This window comes from Drosophila melanogaster, chromosome X, assembly GCF_000001215.4.
Source record: "Drosophila melanogaster chromosome X".
Taxonomy (NCBI): Eukaryota; Metazoa; Arthropoda; class Insecta; order Diptera; family Drosophilidae; genus Drosophila; species Drosophila melanogaster.
The window spans coordinates 9,887,704-9,908,662 of NC_004354.4; the positions used below are offsets into that span (position 1 = coordinate 9,887,704).

At 39.0% G+C, this 20,959-nt stretch overlaps 1 protein-coding gene across 2 annotated transcripts; it reads right to left on the reverse strand.

Annotated features, from left to right (window-relative positions):
• Nucleotides 1-268: 268 nt before the first annotated feature.
• On the reverse strand, nucleotides 269-11,882 carry CG15249 (uncharacterized protein). Of its 2 annotated transcripts, none has more exons than NM_001103458.2 (5): nucleotides 11,686-11,882; nucleotides 1,271-1,457; nucleotides 1,090-1,206; nucleotides 868-1,023; nucleotides 269-799 (listed from the first exon to the last, which is right to left on the reverse strand). In NM_001103458.2, the coding sequence occupies exons 2-5, from the start codon at nucleotides 1,454-1,456 to the stop codon at nucleotides 695-697; spliced, it is 564 nt and encodes a 187-aa protein (NP_001096928.1). In that variant the 5' UTR covers nucleotide 1,457; nucleotides 11,686-11,882; the 3' UTR covers nucleotides 269-694. The 2 variants fall into 2 exon arrangements, with proteins under 2 accessions (NP_001096928.1, NP_001096929.2); NM_001103459.2 differs by lacking the exon at nucleotides 11,686-11,882 and adding an exon at nucleotides 11,428-11,663.
• Nucleotides 11,883-20,959: the final 9,077 nt, after the last annotated feature.

Here is a 20,959-nt window from a genome sequence, read left to right on the forward strand (position 1 = left end):
CAGGGACCTTCTTCTGAAAAATCTGAAAAATTCCATACCGCAGTGGGTAATAAAGTGCATATATATGCTTCTATAAATATTTTATTAAAAATTTATTTTCAAATTAATGCAGCCAGTATTACATTATTTATTTATTAACTACATTATTATTTATTAACTAAACTGGATCGTTTATTTGTTTGAAACAAGTCCTTAAGTTTATTTTCAATTCGACTTTCCATTACTTGTATTCTATTTACAATATATATCAAATAATAAATACACCCATAGAAAATCTAAAAAATAGGAAACACAACAGGCTTTCAATTTGTGTACAGTTTTACCCAGCAGCTTTTCCGTCTTGCAATGTTTTCATTTTCAGACTTGTCCTTTCTGTTACTCTCATCCGCTTCAGTGTTTGTTTTTCGCTTTTTTTTCGATGCTTCTGCTCCTTTTTTAACTTAAAAGTTTATCAATAAAATTATGACAGAAAACTTTTTAATTTGACACACAATAGTCGTAGACACGAATCCGTATGCGTTTGGGGACACTTCCACAACCGCATCCACATCCGCCTTTTATTCCATATAGTTCCATGCCGGGATGCGGACAAATAAATAAGCACAAAAAAAAAAAATGCGGGGGATATGCAGTCATCAGCCTATCACAGAGATAACTATCATCAGGCACTGGGAAAAAGGGGGCGTGGCGTGGCTCAGCCCTTGAGACTCTTCAGCTTGTTTTTCTTCTCAACGGCCAAACTGTTGGCAAACTGTTTATCCGCCTCGGATTTGTACTCAGCCAGATTGTACTTGGTGGCCTAAAAGCCAAGTATGTTTAAGAATCAAATATTTGCTCAACAAATATGGTGGATATAGTATGACTTACGTTTAGGGCCGTGCTGAACTCACTCATGGCCAACTTTTGAAGACCCCGGAAATTCCTGCCCAGAATGCGACCCAGTTCATAGCGTGAGATCTGGAAAGCCTCCGTAGTAGTAGTGGGTTCCTCGCTGTTACTACCATTCTCCTCTCCACTAATAGACTTTATTAAAATGATAAGTATAAGATATTTAATAACTCTTGGATATTCATTCAATCTAGGACTTACAATTTTCTCTGTTGTCACCCTGGGCCGATTGGTTGGTTTTGCGGGACCTGGATCGCTAAATTGTTCATTCACAGTATTGTAGATATCATTCAGGGTGTTGCGTGTATCTGTATATTGCTAAACAAAGCAAATCGCATATGCATATTAATTATAGAATATAAGTTTCAGTATAACAACTCACATCCACTATGAGGTTCTTGGTGATGACCATCTTCTGGAAGAAGTCCCAAAAGATTCCGCGCTTGTGTCGTATATGCGGTGCATCCTGGGAACTCGGATCCTTACTTTGTACCAAAACCAGAGCCATCAGTAGAATGCCGCCAATCAAGAGGGTCGACGTTAAGTTTCTGCTATGCGCGAAATGCATGCTGTGAAGAGGAAAAAGACACACACAAATATTTAATTATTGTAGTGCTCTTTGTGTGATTAATCCATTGCAAATTGCATCGATCAATGGCAGATTCTGTCATCGACCAGGGAAAAACCGACAGCAATAGAAGTGACACGCCCCCGCAGAGGCGGTGCATAAATCATGTTCGGTGACAGCTCTCGAAAAGGAGAACAGCAACACCAGAAAGCGAAATTGAAATGGAAATTGGGTGGGTGGGGGTATTGTGAATGGGAAATGGGTGAGCTGGGGATGCCGCCAAAATAGAGGTCAATAACAAAAGGCGTTGAGTGTCGGCAAATTGCATTTAAATAAACACCAAAAATGCCGTGAATTCTACAAGTATGTTTCAATTACTTTTCATAAATTTTTAAATAGTTTTGGTGTACCTCGACAACTGAAAAATGCTTGTCATCATACCAATTAATACCAAAGAAATTGTTTTGTTCTTTTCTCTTCTAAACAAAAGTAAGAAGAGGCTAAACAAACTCATGGCTGTAAGAACTGCTTTGCAGAAACTCAATTTTCAGATCCTGCAGACAAATTTGCGCCTAATTAATATAACTAGCTAACTACAAGAAATGGTAATTGTCCAACTTGTCCAGTGGAAAATGGGAAAACTGTTTTCCGCTTAGCATAGTTGCACGAGAAGGCGGCATTTTCACTGCGCCCCTGAAAGTATGCAGCCGAAATTGCGTGACAATCAAATTTGCAATATTTAGTCAACTTTCGCGCGGCTCTGGGCGAAACTCCCTTGCAAATTGTGTAAAATGCGCATTTTTTGCACTATTTGTTTTTAATGCGCGTAATTAGGAAAATTGCCAAAGTAGCTTAATAAATTTTTACATTTTAATTGCATTTCTGCTGGCCAAATGCAATGCGCACAAAATATTCAAATGCCATTTAATGTCACAATGCGGCTGTGTTTTTGCGTTATTTAAGCCCCTTTGGGCTAAAAGAGTTAATAGAAAACAGCAATTGGCCACGGGCAAAGGCCAAAAACTGGCCGCTTAATTATTTGCCCATAATTTCCAGCGCAATGTGAAAATAATTTAAATTATTTCAATGCCACCCCAACTAAGCAATACCAAAAACAAAAAAAAAAAAAAAGAATAAATACATTGATTATATTATATTTGCTACATTTTACCGCATTTTGCGTCCGATTATGCCGCAATCGAAAATGCAATGGCCAGAAAGAGAGGGCAAGTGTAGCATTGATGAAATTATAGCCCGAATAAATTGAACAAAATATATAAATATGTAAAAATATTATTGAAATCATTCAAATCTCTTCCAGGGCTTTGTGTGCACTTCCATGTCGCAAATGAAATGTAATTACATCCAAATAGTGTTGATATTGCAAGAAACGGAATTAAATTGAAGAAATTCTTAGAATATAATTTTATTCAAGCTAAACTTATTGTACTTCTACTTATACAAAATGTATTTAATTTTTCTATCAGTGTGGCTAATTGAGCAGCTGACGGCTGAATTGGCGTATTTGCTTTGATTGTTGGCCATTTGCCGAAAACGTTGGCACTTCATTTTCCCCATCACGCAGAAAAATCTGATTGATGGCCGAGGGGCGCGCAGGGTATCAATTTCCCAACGATGGGTTTGGGGTCAAGTCAGCTGAGTACCAAAACGAAATACCCAATCGAAATCTGAAGCACTGAAATTACACCACGAATATGTACAATTCGATTTGTGTGTTGAGTGAAGGGGCCAATGGAAAATTGTCAAAATCGAATACCCTATAAGGGATTTAAGTTACTTTAACGATAACACATTGACTGAAGTCAATGTCAATTTGAACTAAAATTAGTGAGAATTTACACACGGAGCAATATAATCTTACGGGAAAATTTAGCTTTGCGAATGGTTGTACAACGCCATCTGTCGTATTTTCACAGCACTAAATCAATATTTATAGTTTATATAAAAAATTTGTTTATAGAGAATGTCAAGCGTCGTTTAGGGATTATATTACCATAATTTCCTCGCTACCTTGGTAACCAATTTCGAACTGGATATCCCATCGCACTGCACATATTCCCAGGTATCGTTGAGCGAAGAAGTCAATTGCCTTTCGCTCCGTAGACAATCGTTTGATGCTTTAATGCTACTCAAGTGCTCAAACTCTTTTGCCAGGCGAATGATGATGCAACAACAACAACAACAGCAACGACCAAAACAACAACAACAACAACAACAACAGCAAATTGCCAAAAATAAAAAACAGTACCAAGAAGCAGAGCGAAAAAAGTACTTGAAGTGAAAACTTTTGCTTTTTCGAGAGCGTTCTATGCTATCCCATATAGTCCTCCCCAGTCGTCTCCAAACAAAAAAAAAAAAAAAAAAGCAGTGCCATAAAAATGCATGGCTCACACACACTGCACACATATGCATATCTTTATTCCCATAGATTGCCTGTTGTAGCGTAAGGCAATCAGCAGAAAAAGCAGAAGGATCTTCTACTTCTTCCTCCCACCCAAAACAAAAAAGGACGAAAGCGAAACGAAACGGTACATATAACAGACAAACATTTCATTGAGTTGAGACGAGTTTTTCGAATGGGTAGTGCACTTGAGCTCTGCCAGCGTCTTTGGAGCCCAAGTTCCACGCCCACTTCTGCATCCGCCTCCATTGCATGCACATTCCCCCAAGCTGAACACCCAAAATTTCTTTGCATATGAGCGAAGTGATTGCTTAATTGCCAAAATTCATTGCACAGATTGATAAAGGGGGAAAAAAAAAGAATTGCCAAAGGGGCAACAGAGTGCGCCGTATCTAAGGGGAAAGCTGTGAAGTCCTCTTTGAAGTCCTTATTGCCAATTCCATGCCAAATGGACAGCACGTTGCACACAGCTGCCATGGAAAGAATAGCATTCACCAAATGTTATCAGGAATTATGATGAGAAATTAGCATTGAGGGCATTAAATCAATGCGAGTTTGCTATGGAATTTATTAACTTTATTTCAATCATGTAAAAGTGCCAAGAAATTTCTAGACATTTCAATTATATTTTGAAAAGGTTTAAATGGGTTTGTAAATGTTTCCCCAACATCATAGTTCCCAAGAGCAGAATTCCTAAAACACTTGAAATTCATTTAGCTTTTTGCCTGCAGATATGCTGTAGCATACTCACAGGCACTTCAAAAAAGTTTTCTAATCCTTGAGGATTTTTAGAGGCGCAGAATTGGTCATGGGGTTTTTTTTTTTTTGTTACTCCAAGTGAAATCCGTCCCTGGTTTTTGGTATCCCCTTTTGCTAGCCCATCTCTTTGTAGACCATTTCTGTTTGCCTTGGCAACTTTGTCGCCGCTCAACCGCTTTCTTTCGCTCACCTGCACTTTTTGCTCCTTTTCACCTGATATTTCTCCTTCAGCGTGTTGTCATTATCAGCGTCTTGGCTGCAGTTGTTGTTGTTGCCGGCGCTTCTGCTGCTCGGAGCATTTTAATTATGCCCTAATGGCGCATAATAGCTATCCCTTACCCTTTTCCTTGCCCACCATCGCCGATCTACTGTCCCATTCTGGCTGACTCTCATTACGATGGGACTAACGGCATTGGCATTTTCGGATGCCCGCTTCCGTTTGCCAACTTTGCCCATTTTTCGACTAGATTTCCAGTTAAGTTTGTCGGCCCCACCCACCGCTATCACCCGCCGCCGCCCTTCCGCTCCTGTCTTCAGGTAAATTTGCACTGCCCCGCAGCTAACCCTTTTTTCACCGCCCAAACACCCTGTAAGATGAGTCAAACAATGGGGTATACACTATACATATATATGTCTGTCATCTGGAGAAAGAGTAAAGCCTTTGCTTGAAAACGCTTAAAATATTGTATCAAATAATGTAAGCAATGAACATGTAGATTCAATATGTCCGAAACTGAAGAGTTAAGATGCGTCAGATCCACATCATACCTCTGTTTTCCAGCCTGATACCCTTTCTTTTTTGTCCCATGCCTTTTGGCTTTTTACACTATTTGGATGACGGCATCGCCGCCCCTTCTTTTCTTTCTGCCTTTCTTCTTCATTTTGCTTACTTTTGTTACCAGTTTTTCGGCAATTCTCGTTGCACTTTTGTGCACGCTTTGATTATTTTATTGCCTCCCCCTCCCCACCACCCGTTGCCCACGCCCCTGTTCAAACTTCATTTGAAATTAAAACTTTTTCGGCTGTGGGAGCGAGATGGCGCAATGGAGAACGGCAAAATCGCATTCTTGATTATGTTTTCCAACTGGCTCATCAACTGGCCAACAAAACTTTGTAATTATATCAATGAGAGCTGGCCGCAGGGAAAATTGGGGAGGTAGAGAAAACAGTGAGGGGGCGTGGCATTTAAATCGGACTTTTCGATGGCTGGCCAAAAATCAATCAATTTTCGTCTCTGCTCTCAAAATATTTTTGCATGGCATTTCAATTAAATTTGATTTGATTTGATGCAATGCAATGTGATTCGATTCGTTTCGACGCTCAGCGCTCTCTCAAGCTCCCAGTTTCAGTGCACTGAACAAAACGATTGACAGCCTATCAATTTTTGATTAATATTTAATTGAACATTAACTAAAAGATTCAGTTGGAAATGTGCATTATAAATTGCGAATTACTGTCCAAAAGCTAATTACTTATAAGCTTTATTGAAAATAATAAAACTGAGTATTATTATCCCCTTCTTTAGCAACGTACACATGATTCTAAAATGATTTCAAAAGAACATAAGCAGATTTTAATAAGGATCTGCATGCATTTCGGGCTTTGACAAGTGCTTGTTTGATTTTCCCTGTGTGGCCAAAACTCTCTTTGTGTGCTTGTGTTGGTAAACACACTTGAACAAAGCAGATGAAAAGTGAAGAGGGCAGGGAGGAGAGAAATGAGCAAGGACAATGGAGAAAGGGTTTCTACGCCTGAGACAACGAAAGCAACTCAAACTGACGATGTGCCTGGCATATTGTTCATGTAACTAATGATACACACACACACACATGCTTACACGCAAGGACCAAGCGTACACAAGGACCTGCAAGAAGTGAGGGGTATAGATGTAAAGAGAGAGAGAGAGAGAGTGAAAAAGAGGCAGAGACAGAGCGAGAGAGACAGTGCGACAATTGCTGCCTTGGATCTCGCCTCATTTTGCATTTGCATGCTAAGTACCAATTAAACGAGACTTAAGAGCGATTTAAATGTCCTCGATATGTTGCCGACGCCGGCAGCGAAGCCAGCAGAGATTTACCGTTGTACGGGCTCCAAGGTGTGTGCGTGTATGCGTGTGTGTGCATGTGTGCTCGAGTGGGTGTGCCAGGAAATATTCTCCAAGGGTCTACAGTGGCATTTGAAAGTTCAATTGCACTATCAATGAGACTTGCATACAAAAACCCAATATAATTTGTTTTAATAACATAGTCTATATAGTATATATGCTGCACTAAATACTCAGCTAGTTTCTGCATGCCACAATTTCTTTGTTTTCTAAGCTACACCACTTTAAATTTAGTTTCCAACATAGAGAATTCTCAGATTATCCGGCTGTCGGCATACTTCTGACGCTCACTGTGGCACCATAGTGGCAGCATAAATTATGCGAATCGATGGCATCTTATCAACATTTGTCAGTGCTGCACACTGGCGCTCGACTACGCACACACTGCCACATTTGTCCAGCTGAAAATGCATTTGGCCCCCGTTTTCTTCACCGTCTCCCCCTAATTTCCCTTAGCCCAAGCCAACCAAACCCGAATCCCAATACCAACCGGAATCCAGAATCCAGCATTTTCCGTGCTGCAATTCGATTTCCATTTTGGCAATTTCAGTTTCGGTTTCAGAATTTCGATTTCTGTTTCTGTTTTGGTTTCGTGTGCATTGCTGTGTGTGAGCGAAATTATCGACTTACATTTTGGCAATTTTTGTTGATTACGCACACGAAGCAATACAAACACACCGCACCCAACCCCTTAACCCATTACAGCAAGCCAGCAACACATCCAATTGATTCAACCCGTTGAGTTTCGAAGCTTGGCCCCCGCACTTGGCGTAATGTAATGAAAAATAAATAAATCCTACGTGGCCATAAACCTGCGCAGTCATAAAATGTGCGTTTATTGAAATTAAAACCTGGACAACATGGGTTAAGGGGAAGCTTAGGTGTCGAGTCGGAAGCGATCATAAAACTAAAACAGAGACACAAACTTGACCGAGGCAAAGTCTTGCATAATAAATGCTAATAAAGCTTTACGATGATGGCCTGGTCAGGGGTGCGAGCGGTATACCCTCCTACTGACCCAAGGACACACATATGCTCCACGCCACTGCCCTAAAATCCCCGCCTCACAACGTGGGCGCCACGTAAAAGTTAAACAACACGAAATTCCATTAAGCGAATGGATTGCCATTCATAACTGTCCTCGGGAATGTGTGTCTGTCTGTGGGTGACTGTGTGTGTGTGTGTGAGTGTTTCTGTGTGTACGTGGGTGTGTGCATGGACGGGTGTATCTGTAGAAGTAGTCGTGTAAACAACACCAACTAGCAGAGCTACAAAAGTTGCCCGAAAATGAATGGCAACCATTTATTGATATCCAGAAGGGAGGACGAAAAGGTCCTGAAAAAAAAATATATAAACAGAATGGGTAGAGGTGCATAAAATAGGTAGGAATATTTTTGAAACCAACTGTTTAAAGTATTTTATTCAGAAATATTTAACAGGATAGCAGCCGGAAGAAACGTGTAGCATAACATTCTGTCGTTTCACGAAAAACAATAGTCAGATAGAAATTGTTCTAGAAATACTTGTAGTTCTTAAAAAGTTATATTGTACCTTCTTCAAACGGATATTGAGTTTTTATCAATTCCATTAATAATTAACAATGATACAAACCTGTAAATTGTAAACCTGTAAATAATCAAATTCTAATAAAATAACACAAACATCCTCACGAAACGCAGAGTCTTGATTCCATTTAATATAATCAAAGCTAAATAGGGCTTCAGTGGAATTCCGAGACGACAGAGCGAGCAAACCACAGGCCACCACTAAAACAGGACCGCATCCACCCAAAATACATCCAAATACACACAACACGCCCGCACACATGCATAACTAAGGAGTCCACGGAGGCAAACAAACAAACAAGGATACACCACCCGAGGAAACCCCCCCCCCCCCCCCCGAAAGCCCGCTTTTCGCACACCCCTGGCGCATTGCTTTCATGTGTTTACTTTGGACATCGCATAAAGGTGACCAGACACTGTGATATGTCATTTATTTTCAGCGCTGGCCGCGCCCGCCATTTGTAAACTCAACCGGAAAATTGCTTTTCTCAGCGCGTAGTGTTTCACCGCCCCGAACCCTTTTTTCCGCCAGTTTTCCCTTTAGTTTTTCCGCTGCTAATGGCTGGCTAAAAAAGCAAGGAAAACAAACTGGAAAATACAAAATATTGCATTCAAAAGTGTACTGTTTCGTTTGGTTTCCTTTTGCTCTTGCCATGGATTAAAAAAAAAATAAATAAAACACAATTTAGAGGAAAAACTGTTTACAGTTGTAATTAAATTCACAATCGCGGGGGCCTTCTATTTAATTGTTGGGCATCAACATTATTTCAAGTGGCAGAAGGCAGAAGGAGCAGGAGGAAAACGGACGGCGGGGTGCCACGCCAGCCATAGGGGGCGTATACGTGATCGTCGAGGCAAGCTCATAACTCATAATACGTATACGCCCCATCGTCTTGGGCCGGCTACGTGCCAACTGTCAAAAAGCGGCATCCTGCAGCGTGGCCTTCCCTTTCCTTTATCCCGTTTTCACAGCAAGTCAATAAATAAAACATACATATTGATATTGCCATGTTTTTTTTTTTTTGTGCTGGTAGAGCAGCAGCACTTTAAGTTATCCCTTGCAGAAATATACGAACCCTGGCGTACAATTTTCAATCCACTTCCCCCGCTGGCGTACTGCATTCTAAAACTGTTCTTAATTTTTCAGTGCAGCTGCATAAACACATTTGTTAGTCTACCGATTACTTATCGCTCCACAACATTTTATCTGCAACTGTCGGTTTCCCACACTCAAAATGGGCAGAGAAATGCCAAACGGCGGGAAAATGAAAACCAAAATTAGTTGAGACTAAAAACCAAGTTATGCACGCAATAGAAACTGGCAACATTTCGATCTAAATTTCGTTGAATATGTTCTTATTTAATGCGATGATAATTCCTAACATTACATAAAGATATAGACAACTTGCTTGTTGAGAGATACAATTAACAATTGACCTTCGGGCTTATATGACTCATATCAAAGGTAATTATATATCCATTTATAGCTGCCATATGTTCAATATTTGCTAATCGTTTTAATTGGCCGTATAAATATTTTCTTGGCTAATCAATTTATGCCTGTCTCCACGCCGATGACGCTCATAAAATGTGCTTGCTTGAAAAAAAAAAAAAATATAAACAATAAAAATAAGCCCTCAAAGTGGAATTGAAAATATAAAACAAAACACACACAAAACAAAATAACAACAACAATGGCTAATGCTAATCATGAAACAACTATCAACCGAAACGCAACCTTGACTTTCATACCAAAAACCCAAGCGACAAACCCCGATTCCCCCGCCTCAAGGTCATCCGCCGGTTTTCTCCGATTATTTCGTTTGGATTTGGATTTGGATTCTTTCGGCCAATTGCCGTGACGCTTTTGGCCGCAAATGGAAACCGGTAAGAAAAGAAGCCAGCGATGCGGCGACATTGACAGGTGGTAATTGATGGGCGAGGGCCGAGTTGTTACTTTGCTTTTTTGCATTTTGATTAACATTCAATTGGCCAGTTGGTCAATTGACATTTTTGGTTGGCCTTCTTGGGAGGGGGGGACTTCGCTGGTGGTTTCTCGAAAGTGTGATTTATTATTTGCATGTGTAAGGTGATAGTTGGGAAATTATTTGCCTTACTGCTGACGCATTTATCGGTTGGTTAAATTCATTTGGCTAAAATGCAACAATGGCACGTTGTTATTCGCATGACAATGTATCAATAAATGTTTTCGAACTTCAAAAAAAAAAGAAACTTCGTGCTGCAATTCATTTGACTCGATTTCCTTTCAATTTCGGGAAATTTCCCGACTCATGTGTCTGTTAGATTTTTGCACTGCAGCATTTCCTCAAGCTGCGTAATTGGAAAAACCCCATTGTTTTCCTCGCCTCTTTGCGTTGCCACATGTGGCGCCTATCAATTTGCACAAATTGCACACACTTACAACTCATATGTTAATCTCCCTCGCAAGTTGCATAATCAACTGCATTTTACCGATGCAGCCAGCAATTTGAGGAAAGATGAGGCAATTGGGTCATTATTGTTTACACGCCGCTGCGCATGCGTCGCTGCCTTCAGCTGACTTCAAAAGACCAGAAAACCCAGCAATGCCGATTTAAAATTCACCAAAAATCCAAACCCAACCATTTTTTATTTATTCGCTTTTGTGTGGAATTTTGTTGATGTTGATCTTTCGGCTTTTGACTTTTTCAAGGCCGTTAAAGATTTCGTGGGATTTGTTGACTCTATCTTGTTAACTGAGCAATGTGCGATGTTCACCTGTCGAACTCTGTGAGACTCCACAAAAAAAAAAAACTGGAGCAAGGGAAACCGGCTTTAAGTGGTTAATAGGGGCCAAGCCATTGCGTTGCATTTATTGAAAAAAAAAATTCCGACAACTATATGTTGCACTGGTTTTTATGACATGATTACTATTATCATGCAGTTACATTGCATTTAAGAAACTTTGACTTATATATCAATAAATGGCAATGTATTTATTGAAAAAGAGAATGAGAATCAATCCATGAATAGGTTGCAAAAACGTTTATCATACGCTTTTCACTGGACAGACACTCAATAAAAACCCAAACAAGCGAAATATTTTATTATTTAAAATGTTTAGGGCCAATACAGCACGTACTTTGTTTTCCAATTAACGAATTTCCATAACACACTTTTTCGCATACTTTTTCATCACACACTCGTTAAAAATCCTTGCCCAACACACGCGCGTTAAAAGGCAGAGGTCAGCCATGGGTTAATGTTTGCGCCGCTTGCCAAACTGACGCAGCCAAAAAATATTTCCAAAAACTATATGTGTAACTTGGAATGCAGCACGGCGGCAAATATAACCAGAAAAAATACAAATAAATGGGTAAAAACAAACAATGAAACTCACTTTCACGTGGCCCGCTAATCAATCGGCCAATCAATCGAGCACTTGAAATCAGATCTATAACACTCCAATGCAGAGCAATCGAGTTCGAAACCGAAACTAAATTGCGTTTTAACAAAAAATCAGAAAACAGAAATCGAAACTGAAATTTATTTTTTGGCCCGTCAACTTGTTAACTTGGTTACTTGGTTTTGGCGCACGCGAAAGAGAACTAAACGCGAGCGGTGGCCAAATTGTTTAAACTTTATGCAGCCTCAAAAAACACTACAGAAAAACATAAAACTGGCGTCGACGTCGACGGCGACTGAGGCCATTTCAAAGAGCCAAACTAGGCGGCGGTACAGAGCCCAAAACCTGAAACGTACTGAGGCGCCGGCACAGTGAACACTGGGCTAAATGAAAAATAATGATTAAGCCCGAAAGTTTCTTGTAAATATTTAGCATATAGGACTTATGGTGTTTAAAGCAGCAGCTCTTCAAAACATAAATATATAGTTTATATGTATGTATATATAACTATAAAACCTGGGTTAGTATAAATAAAAATGTAGTAAGTTATTTAACAATATAAAGTTATATATAATATATATTTATAGTTATATTATAATATAAAGTTAAATATAACAATATATTAATAAACAATATTTTAATAATTTATTGATATTGACAAGAGCACTTTTCGACCGATTGCGCCCACTGTGCCAAGTCAGGCTTGAGAAGTGCAGTCAAATAGGCTTCGAAGTCGTCGTCGCAGCTGACGCTGGCAGAGGCAGAGGCAGCGCAGCTCGCACGAAGCTGTAAAGTAAACACTGTAAACGGCACAAGCTGCAAATGCTGCGGGGCACAACAACAACGGCTTGGCCAAGACAACAGAGAGCCACGTTAAGAGCTCAGCTGACGCGGCTAAATGCTGCTGGAATTGCATAACCACTGGCTAATGGACAATCGCACCATGGGCCTTGGCCAGAGATCAGGAATCATGTAAGATCATACGAATTTCAGAACGAAAGCTATTTAAGCCTGTTATCATATTTGGGGGACCAACAAACAAACGCCAAGTATCTCAGTTAAAACTGCTCCGCAAATAAATGTGAATAAAATCAACAAAACACTTACAAAACGTCCCGCAATTTATGGAGAAAGAAGCCAGCGAACCAGCAATTTTTTACCTTTTTTACCTTTTGGTTTGTTAAATTGTAAGCGACAGCAATGATTTTTAGACGCTTTTGTTGCTTCTGTTGTTTATGCAATAATCGCACTAATTGAAACGTTTTGTCAGGAGCCACAGCAATAGCAACAATAGCGATAACACCATCAAACACAGAGACAAAAGACCCACTCTTTTAATTGCCTTCATTTCTATGATAGTGCAAAAAAATAGTTACAAAAAAAAAAAAAAACAGAGGAAATACTTAAAAAGCGACACATTTTTTGCACTTTACTTTTTGTATTAAAACTAACCTTTTTCCTTTTTTTTTTATTTTTTGATATGTTTATCACAATAACAGCGGCAGCCGAAACGAGACCAAAACGCAAGCAACTGAAATTAAATAAAATGAAAACATTTTCGCTCCGGATGCGCCTGCAATGTAAGTTTGGGCACCGACATTTAAAAACCGGAACTGAATTGGTAAAAACTCACCGAAATTCATTCAAACAAGGCAGGGTAAAAAGGTGAAACAAGGCTCTTAACCTGGAGATACCTATTGAGTTCAATAAAAATATTCATTGATTAAATTACAGAAGTGCAAGAATTTGTGAGAAATTTCATTTACTTCAAATAGGCAACATTTTCTTAAAAATAAAACATTTTCTTTTAAATATAGTTTTGTGTCTATAAACTCTGGATAATTGATCGTAACAATTTCATATTCATTTTGCTTTTTTGCCTAAGTTGGCCATTTTAAGCGAGAGATCCCAATTACACAAAATGCCCTCAATTAAGCTCTCCAGTCTGTGTATAAACAAATACATTCTTATTTAATTTAAATGACGAAAATAAAAGTAAAATATTCACACACTGCGACACATTTGCAGATAAACTTTTATGGCTTTAAATGCAAAAATGCCAACAGATGCAATGAACTAACGTTGCCAACCGCCCACTTGCCACGCCTACTTGGCTTGCAGGGCACAATAAATATTAAAAAAAAAAAACCGTACATAGTTAGACGCATGTTTAGTAATAAAATAATATTATGGCATTTTATAAACATTTTCAAACATATTGTTAAAGATCGAAATTTAAATAAATATTTTTGCAAAATGTTAATAAAATATTTATGGATATAAATTTACCAATTCGAAAGTATCCTTTTCCTTTTCGGAGAATCGCCGCCCATCGATTTCGATTTGTTCAGATCCCTGTGGGCCTGCATTGTGCAATTGTATTTATGCATTTGTTTTGGGCATAAATGAAATATGCATATCGTAATATGCAGTTGGTAAAATGTCGGTTTTTGGTATTCGTTAAAGTATTTTGTCGGCCTTTTCATATTATTGTTTTTGCATCCGATCCACTTGCCCCCCCCCCCCCCCTTCTGGCACCACGAAAGTATATTTCCAATATTCCTGCATTTTTTAAATATATTAATTTTCCAACAACAGCAAAAAAAAGAAATGTGTGCCATATTCACACAACAAGCAAGTCTTTTTTTTTTTTTTTTGTTACACCATTTTCATTAGATTTCAATTTGAGTGGCAAACAAAAAATTCCCATTCCTAAGTCTCTATATTTTTTGTCATTTTTTACCCATTTGCGACAGTGCAAGGGGATAAATAAAATAATAACTATTATTAAACTAAATAACTAAATATAACTAAATAAAATAAAACTATGTCAAGTTGGAAATCAAAACAAAAATGTCTGTTGTCCTTGATGTCTCTCTAATTACTGAATCCATAACAATAATATGTCATAATTGACCATGTATTTTGTGCATATATAAAACTTTTAGAAAATATTATTAATATATTTAAAACTTCTTTTGTATATTTTCTAAATATTATCATTGGGATTCTAAACTAATTTTGGGGCTTTTTAAAACAATTTATTAAAGTAATTTTTGTAGTAAGCTCGCTTTACTTCCAGAACTTCCAGTATCCACTTGTTGATTCAATTCATCTCTCACGCTCTCTCAGTGGAAAACTTACCATAGCTTAACTCAACATCACCACGCTCCACAGGACACACGAAGCAGGGTCCTTTCGCATTCGGCTTCAGTTGCATTGGGCCATTTAAACCGGCAACATTGGCTTGGGAACACAAATGCCTGATGTGTCGCACCACAATTTATTGCCTTCTCTTCGAAAATGGGTAAAACTAGTAGGGGATTGGGCGTCCCGATTCGGCTTCCTTTGACCCCACTACATAACAATGAAAATATAATTTTAGTGCCTAGTAAAAATCCATGGTCATGGATAAAACTGTTCGTTACGCTTCAACTTCCCTTGCTGGATTTTTCTTTGCCTTTTCCCAGTTTTCCTTTTGCGTGCAGCACAAAAAAAGGGGACATAAAAAGCGGGCTGAAAAAAAAGGTAACGAAAAAAGATTATTAGGAAAAAGCCCGACGCGGAGAAAACTATGAAAATGTAGCTGAGAATGATATTGAAGCAAGTCAAATTTAATTTCACGCCTTGCTAGTCCGCTCTAACCCCCTCCGAAAAATATTAATAAAATAAAATTCTAATAAACCATGTTAGGGAATGGCCAAAAAGGGACAAGCAAACATTATTTTTGTGCCATTTTATGAAGCCAAGGCTATGAAATATCCTTACTTCTACTGTTTGCCTAAAGTGATCGGATTTAATTTAAAAAAATGTTCAAACGGCTTGAGGCATTATTAGATTTATTATTACATATATATTGTAAGTGTTATGTATTTCTCGAAGCCTATAAATTTTGTGCAATATGAATGCAAATTTTCCAATTCCTATTTCGAAAAATTCTTGCTTTTGTGCTAGACTTCAAATTGTTTTCCCTAAATATCTTGAATTTCACTGACGGAATTTGGCGAAAGTTTTTGGATGAGAGTGAAACTAATTTTTATTTATGCGCGGCTCAAGGACGAAAGGGGATAAGTGTTTTGGTGGCGGGAAAGTGATGGCTGGCTGGGAGGCCTCACACAAAATTGCCCAGCATTATGGCAGAGCAAATTGCAAACACAAAAAGGAAAACTAAAGGAGATGGCGTCCTCACACACACACACACACACACACGTGGGTATTTACGTAGCCGAGCTTGGCCATAAACAATGAAATTTGTTGCTCACTTTTATGAGTTCCTTCCCTCAAACACCGAGGAAAGTGTGGAGAAAGGGGTGGAAAATCGAGTGGGTGGTGGTGGTGGTGATGGGGCAGCATCAACATACTCGCCTGCTGGCTGTTGAGTCCTTTTAGCCAATTTTAGTGTCTTACAATTTTCCGCATTGTCTCCGTTTTTGTGCTTATCCATTTCCTCCTGCCCTTGCATTTCCACAGCCCCCCAAACTGCACCCCCTCCACCCTCGCTCTTCTTTTTTCCATTCACATTCTCTTGGCCACTTTCACGCCACTGTCATTGCTAAGCTTAAGTTGTAGCAGTTGCTTGTTGGCCTTGTTGCTGTTTGGTTAAAAGCATCCTTATCCCCCGGAACAACCATATCCACTGGCAGGACAATGCAGAGGACGCCAGGATGCGAAATTCACATGTATTGGAGCTGGTTACGTGATGGATGGTGGTAATTGAGAAACTTGCAGTAGTGATAGTTTTCCTCTTGAACTTGATATTATCTGAATACGCATATAGATACCAACACGCTCAAAGTTTATACGGAGAATGTCTTAATTGATTTTGATGCTTCAGAATGTATAATTTTAACCCATTTTTAAACATTAAAATCACGACCTCATCACTGGCAATCAGCTCATCACCCACGCAATTGCACTCACAACTCTTTGGAGGCGTTGAGCTCGATCTGACCTCTCACTCTGCCATCATGCCGTCGTCTCTTTCGTGCCGAAATCATTCCCAACCGTAATCCGTTGCGTTTAGTTTATAGCTCGCCGTTTGTAAAAACAAAAAGGCGCTGGGAAACGAGGAGAAAATAGGGTTTATGATGCGCTCCGCTTAAAAGTTATTAACTAAATTGTGTGCGCTTGAAATTGAATGCCGGCGGAGAGTTAGGGGGCTTTTCCTTTGTCCAGCCGCGCGCGGAAATTTAATCACCTCAAGTGCTGGTAAAAGGACCTGGGAATAGCGGTGGAAAAGGCGTTGCTACCACTGGGGTCAGGTGTGCAAATGGTCAGCGCAAAAGTGCAACTGCAAAGGCAAATGATAATCCAGCAAAGGTTGCAACACAATATTTTAGTGTCACAACAAAGGAGTCCCTAATGAGAAAGGCAAAGATTTAGGAGAGAAAGAGGATACCAAATTACACTTAAGATCTATTAAAAGTTGTTGTTGATATAACAAGAGAAAATCTTTCTTATCCGATTTATTTAGACATATGAAAAACTTACAAATGGGGATAGTTAAAAATATTTCGTCATAACTGGCTCTAAACGGGCTAAATTTGTATTTAGGAAGCGGTTTTTTGTCATAACTTGACTAAAAATGCTCATAAAGATGAAAGAATAACTGTTTTGAGCAGCTAATTACCAATGCTAACGATCCCTATCAATTTTTGAAGAATTTAGGAAAATTAATTTTTGGGTCAATTTTCGCATTTTTTGTAAGGGGTAACATCATCAAAATTTGCAAAAAATAGCAAAAAAATAGAATTTCCATTTTTGAACACAGTTTGATTAGAAATTTAATTACGAGCACAACGAGATACTGCATTCCATATTCAGACTATTAATTTTAAAGTTATGGCGAAAAAACTGACTATTTGATGACCGAATTCCGGAAAAACGGAGTTTGCCAAAACATTGATATTTACAAACGGAATTTTCGTCATAACTTGGCTAAAAATGCTCATATAGATGTAAGAATAACTGTTTTGAGCAGCTAATTACCAGTGCTAACGATAAGTATCACCTTTTGAAGAATTTAGGAAAATTAATTTTTCGGCCAATTTTTGTATTTTTTGTAAGGGGTAACATCGTCAAAATTTGCAAAAAATGTCAAAAAAATAGAATTTCCATTTTTGAGCACAGTTTGATTGGAAATTTTATTACGAGCTCAACGAGGTATGACATTCCATATTCAGACTATTATTTTTAAAGTTATGGCAAAAAAACTGATTATTTGATGACCGAAATTCGGAAAAACCGATTTTGCCAAAAAGTTGATATTTACAAACGGAATTTTCGTCATAACTGGGCTAAAAATGATCATAAAGATGAAAGAATAACTGTTTTGAGCAGCTATAGGATATAGCTATATATATATATGAGGAATATAGGATATGGGATATATCAATCCAACTGATCTCCATATAGATTATGTGATGGAAAGAGTCTCGGCATTCTAACTCCACTTGAAGCATCCTGCTGTCCTTGTGCAGCACCTAGTTTTTGGGGCAGCGACAAACAAGACAGACGATGACCGCCTTCTGCAATTACAGGCTGTGGAACTGGATCCTACTTTTCCCGAAGCCCCTCTAAAACTCAAGACCCCTCTTGAGGGGTGGCCCATAACTTTTGTCAAGCATCGCGGCCATGTTGCAGCATGCCGCACAGCAAGGGTTGCACTCAGAAATGTTGCTGATGGTCAGCTGGGGAATGCGAAAAGCGCGGCGAGGAAAGGGAATGGTGAAATTGGAGAAAACTGCACTGTCAACATCTAGAGAAAATGTTGGTTACTAATGTAGCAAGCAAAATCAAACAACACTTTTGGGCCAATCGTACACATTTTAATTATAACAATTATTGCAAAAAAGTATATTATAAATTTTAGCTACCATCACCATGTTTTTAGAGAGCTCTTAACTTTCAATTTATTTATAAAGAAATATTTATTGCAGTGCTCTGTTAGCTGGCCGACTTGCTGACTTGGTAGTTTTTTTTTTTTTTTTTGGCTTCTGCTGGCCGACTTTTTTGCCATCTCTGTCTGTTTTGGCGGATATGCGCTCTTAGCGAAAATTGCATTTGGCCAAATGAGTGGAGCGACCAAAGAAGAAGCGGAAGCAGGAGGTGGGAAGTGGAATCCCTTAGGAGTCAGGACCCAAAGATGAAAAAAAAAAACCAAAGTCCAAGACGACTCTTAATATTTCATCTTTCATGCTCATTTGCACTTATGCGGGGACCTCTGTGGGAAATGGGCGGTGGAAAATGGGGTTTTCCAAGTGGGTAGAGTGTGGGTGGTGGGGAGAACAATGGTAGGACCACACGCCGTGTAATCAAAAGAAAATGTTGCCGCTAGCCGATGTTCCTTTGGCACACTTACAAAAATGTAAATCCTTTTGAGACTGTTAAAAATGTTAAACGAAATGCAAAACAATAAAAACCCATAAAGCCGATATTGTGTTCATATTCATTTGATAGCATTATATATCATTAGAAAATTGAATTCCCAAGTATATTTGCCTTTGCCTATTTTATCGTCTGAAAGCGATATCGGATGTTATTTTCGAGCTGTGCAATTCTCTGGCGGGTCCTTTCTGTCTGTCGCCCCTATCCTTGGTATTTCGCAGGTTTTCCCATTGACGATGTCTTCAGGAATTGGGGAGTTGGACGTAGCAGGGAGTTGGACGTCGGACGTTTACCGTTGGATGAGGACGGCACCTGCTGCGAGTTATTTACAGCCACTGGAGGGCATTCCTTTCTTTCCTCGCTTCCACCTCTCCGGAGTACTTTTTTTTTTACATTTTCCACAGGAGCAGGAGCAGTTCGTCCTTGTACAGCTATTACACATTGCCGGAAGCGTTTGAATGTGTTTATGTGTAAGCGTCTATCGCTCAAGTTGCCTGCTGGCCTCTCTCTCTGTGCAGCCCTCTATACCTCTCTTTCTAGTCTCCATTCTCCAGCTGCTTTCCATAACAGCAACTAAAATGTTTCCGTTATTAAGCTAAAGAAACACTTAACTTTGCGCCAGGATCAGCAAGGACGTCAGGTGCAATGAATAGAGAGGGCGGGCTAGGAAAGAATGAGAGGGTAGGATAGAAAAGAATGAGACGGCCGAAGGAAAAAGAAAGAGAGGGTCTTAGAGTTAAGGACCATGAGAATGCACGAAACTTTTGAGGTGTTTAAAACGTTAATTTGCTTTAGATTTTACAGGAGTTTCTTCCCTGTCTCTCTCGCACACCACTGCAAGTGTGTGTGTGTGTGTTTGAGTGTGTGTGTAAGTGATTTTCGCATTAACGCGTGCTACTTTAGCGGTTCGAGTCAGCGGAGCACAAAAAACTGCTCCTTTTCCCTCTTGTTCCCTTCCCTTTATTCACCTTTGCTTGGTTGCCCAGAAATTAAGGGCAATAAAAACAAATAAAACACATATACTGCTTAAACGGTATAAGTTTAAAAAGAGCACTTAAATTTCATGAGTTTTTCATGAGTTTATTATTTTCCATTATGTGTACAAGGCTCAAGGAATTGTAAACAGTTTTGTATTTATGTGTCTTAAAAGTTAAATGTTGTCAAATGCCATTCACCATTTCACCATTTCAAATCTAAAAGGTGCGACCGTTTAGATAATAGTTCTGTGTGCTGCTTTTTTTTAGAATTTCATTCAAATTTTTTCTTATCCTGTTGCAACACTAACAACACTAACACTTGACCAAAAGCCACACACATTCCATTGGCTTTCTCTTTCCCGCTTTCGCTATTCCTTGAAATCAACTTTCATAATTAAATGGCGAGTCCGAGCTTCCTATTCGCCCTCCCTTTCTCCACCACTACTGACACCTCTCTTGCTCACTCTCTCTCTCTCTCCCACACACGTGCATGCATAAAACAATTTAACACTTAACGTGGCCAGGAGCTGGAAATAAAAAGCGCATAACTCATGCGAAGAAGTCGTCGGCGGCAGCGACGCCGGCAGAGGCGACGACGCCGCCATAAATTTCAAAAACAGCTACAAAACAGGAAGCAGCAGGCGGAGCAACAACAACGATAACAACAACAGTGGCAAGGAGCAACGGGAAAAAGCAAGAACAACTCGAGTGGAATGTACAACGGGATAGCTGCACTCGACGAAAAAACGTTGTAACATATAAGTAGCGGACTGATTAATTCAAACAACTAGTTTAATAACAATATTATTAAAAAATTAGGATTTATATTTAATGTTTGTTTATTACATGATATTTAAATAAATTTTGTACTCAAACATATGACTTAAATAGTTTTTTTGATTTTT

What these genes read in the sequence shown, in the direction of transcription:
- CG15249 (NM_001103458.2), bottom strand. Translation starts at nt 1,456, where the DNA reads ATGCATTTCGCGCATAGCAGAAACTTAACGTCGACCCTCTTGATTGGC. An exon ending in CCAAGAACCTCATAGTGGAT is followed by an intron (nt 1,207 to 1,270) that starts GTGAGTTGTTAT and finishes TGCTTTGTTTAG; the next exon opens with CAATATACAGATACACGCAA. An exon ending in GGGTGACAACAGAGAAAATT is followed by an intron (nt 1,024 to 1,089) that starts GTAAGTCCTAGA and finishes ATTTTAATAAAG; the next exon opens with TCTATTAGTGGAGAGGAGAA.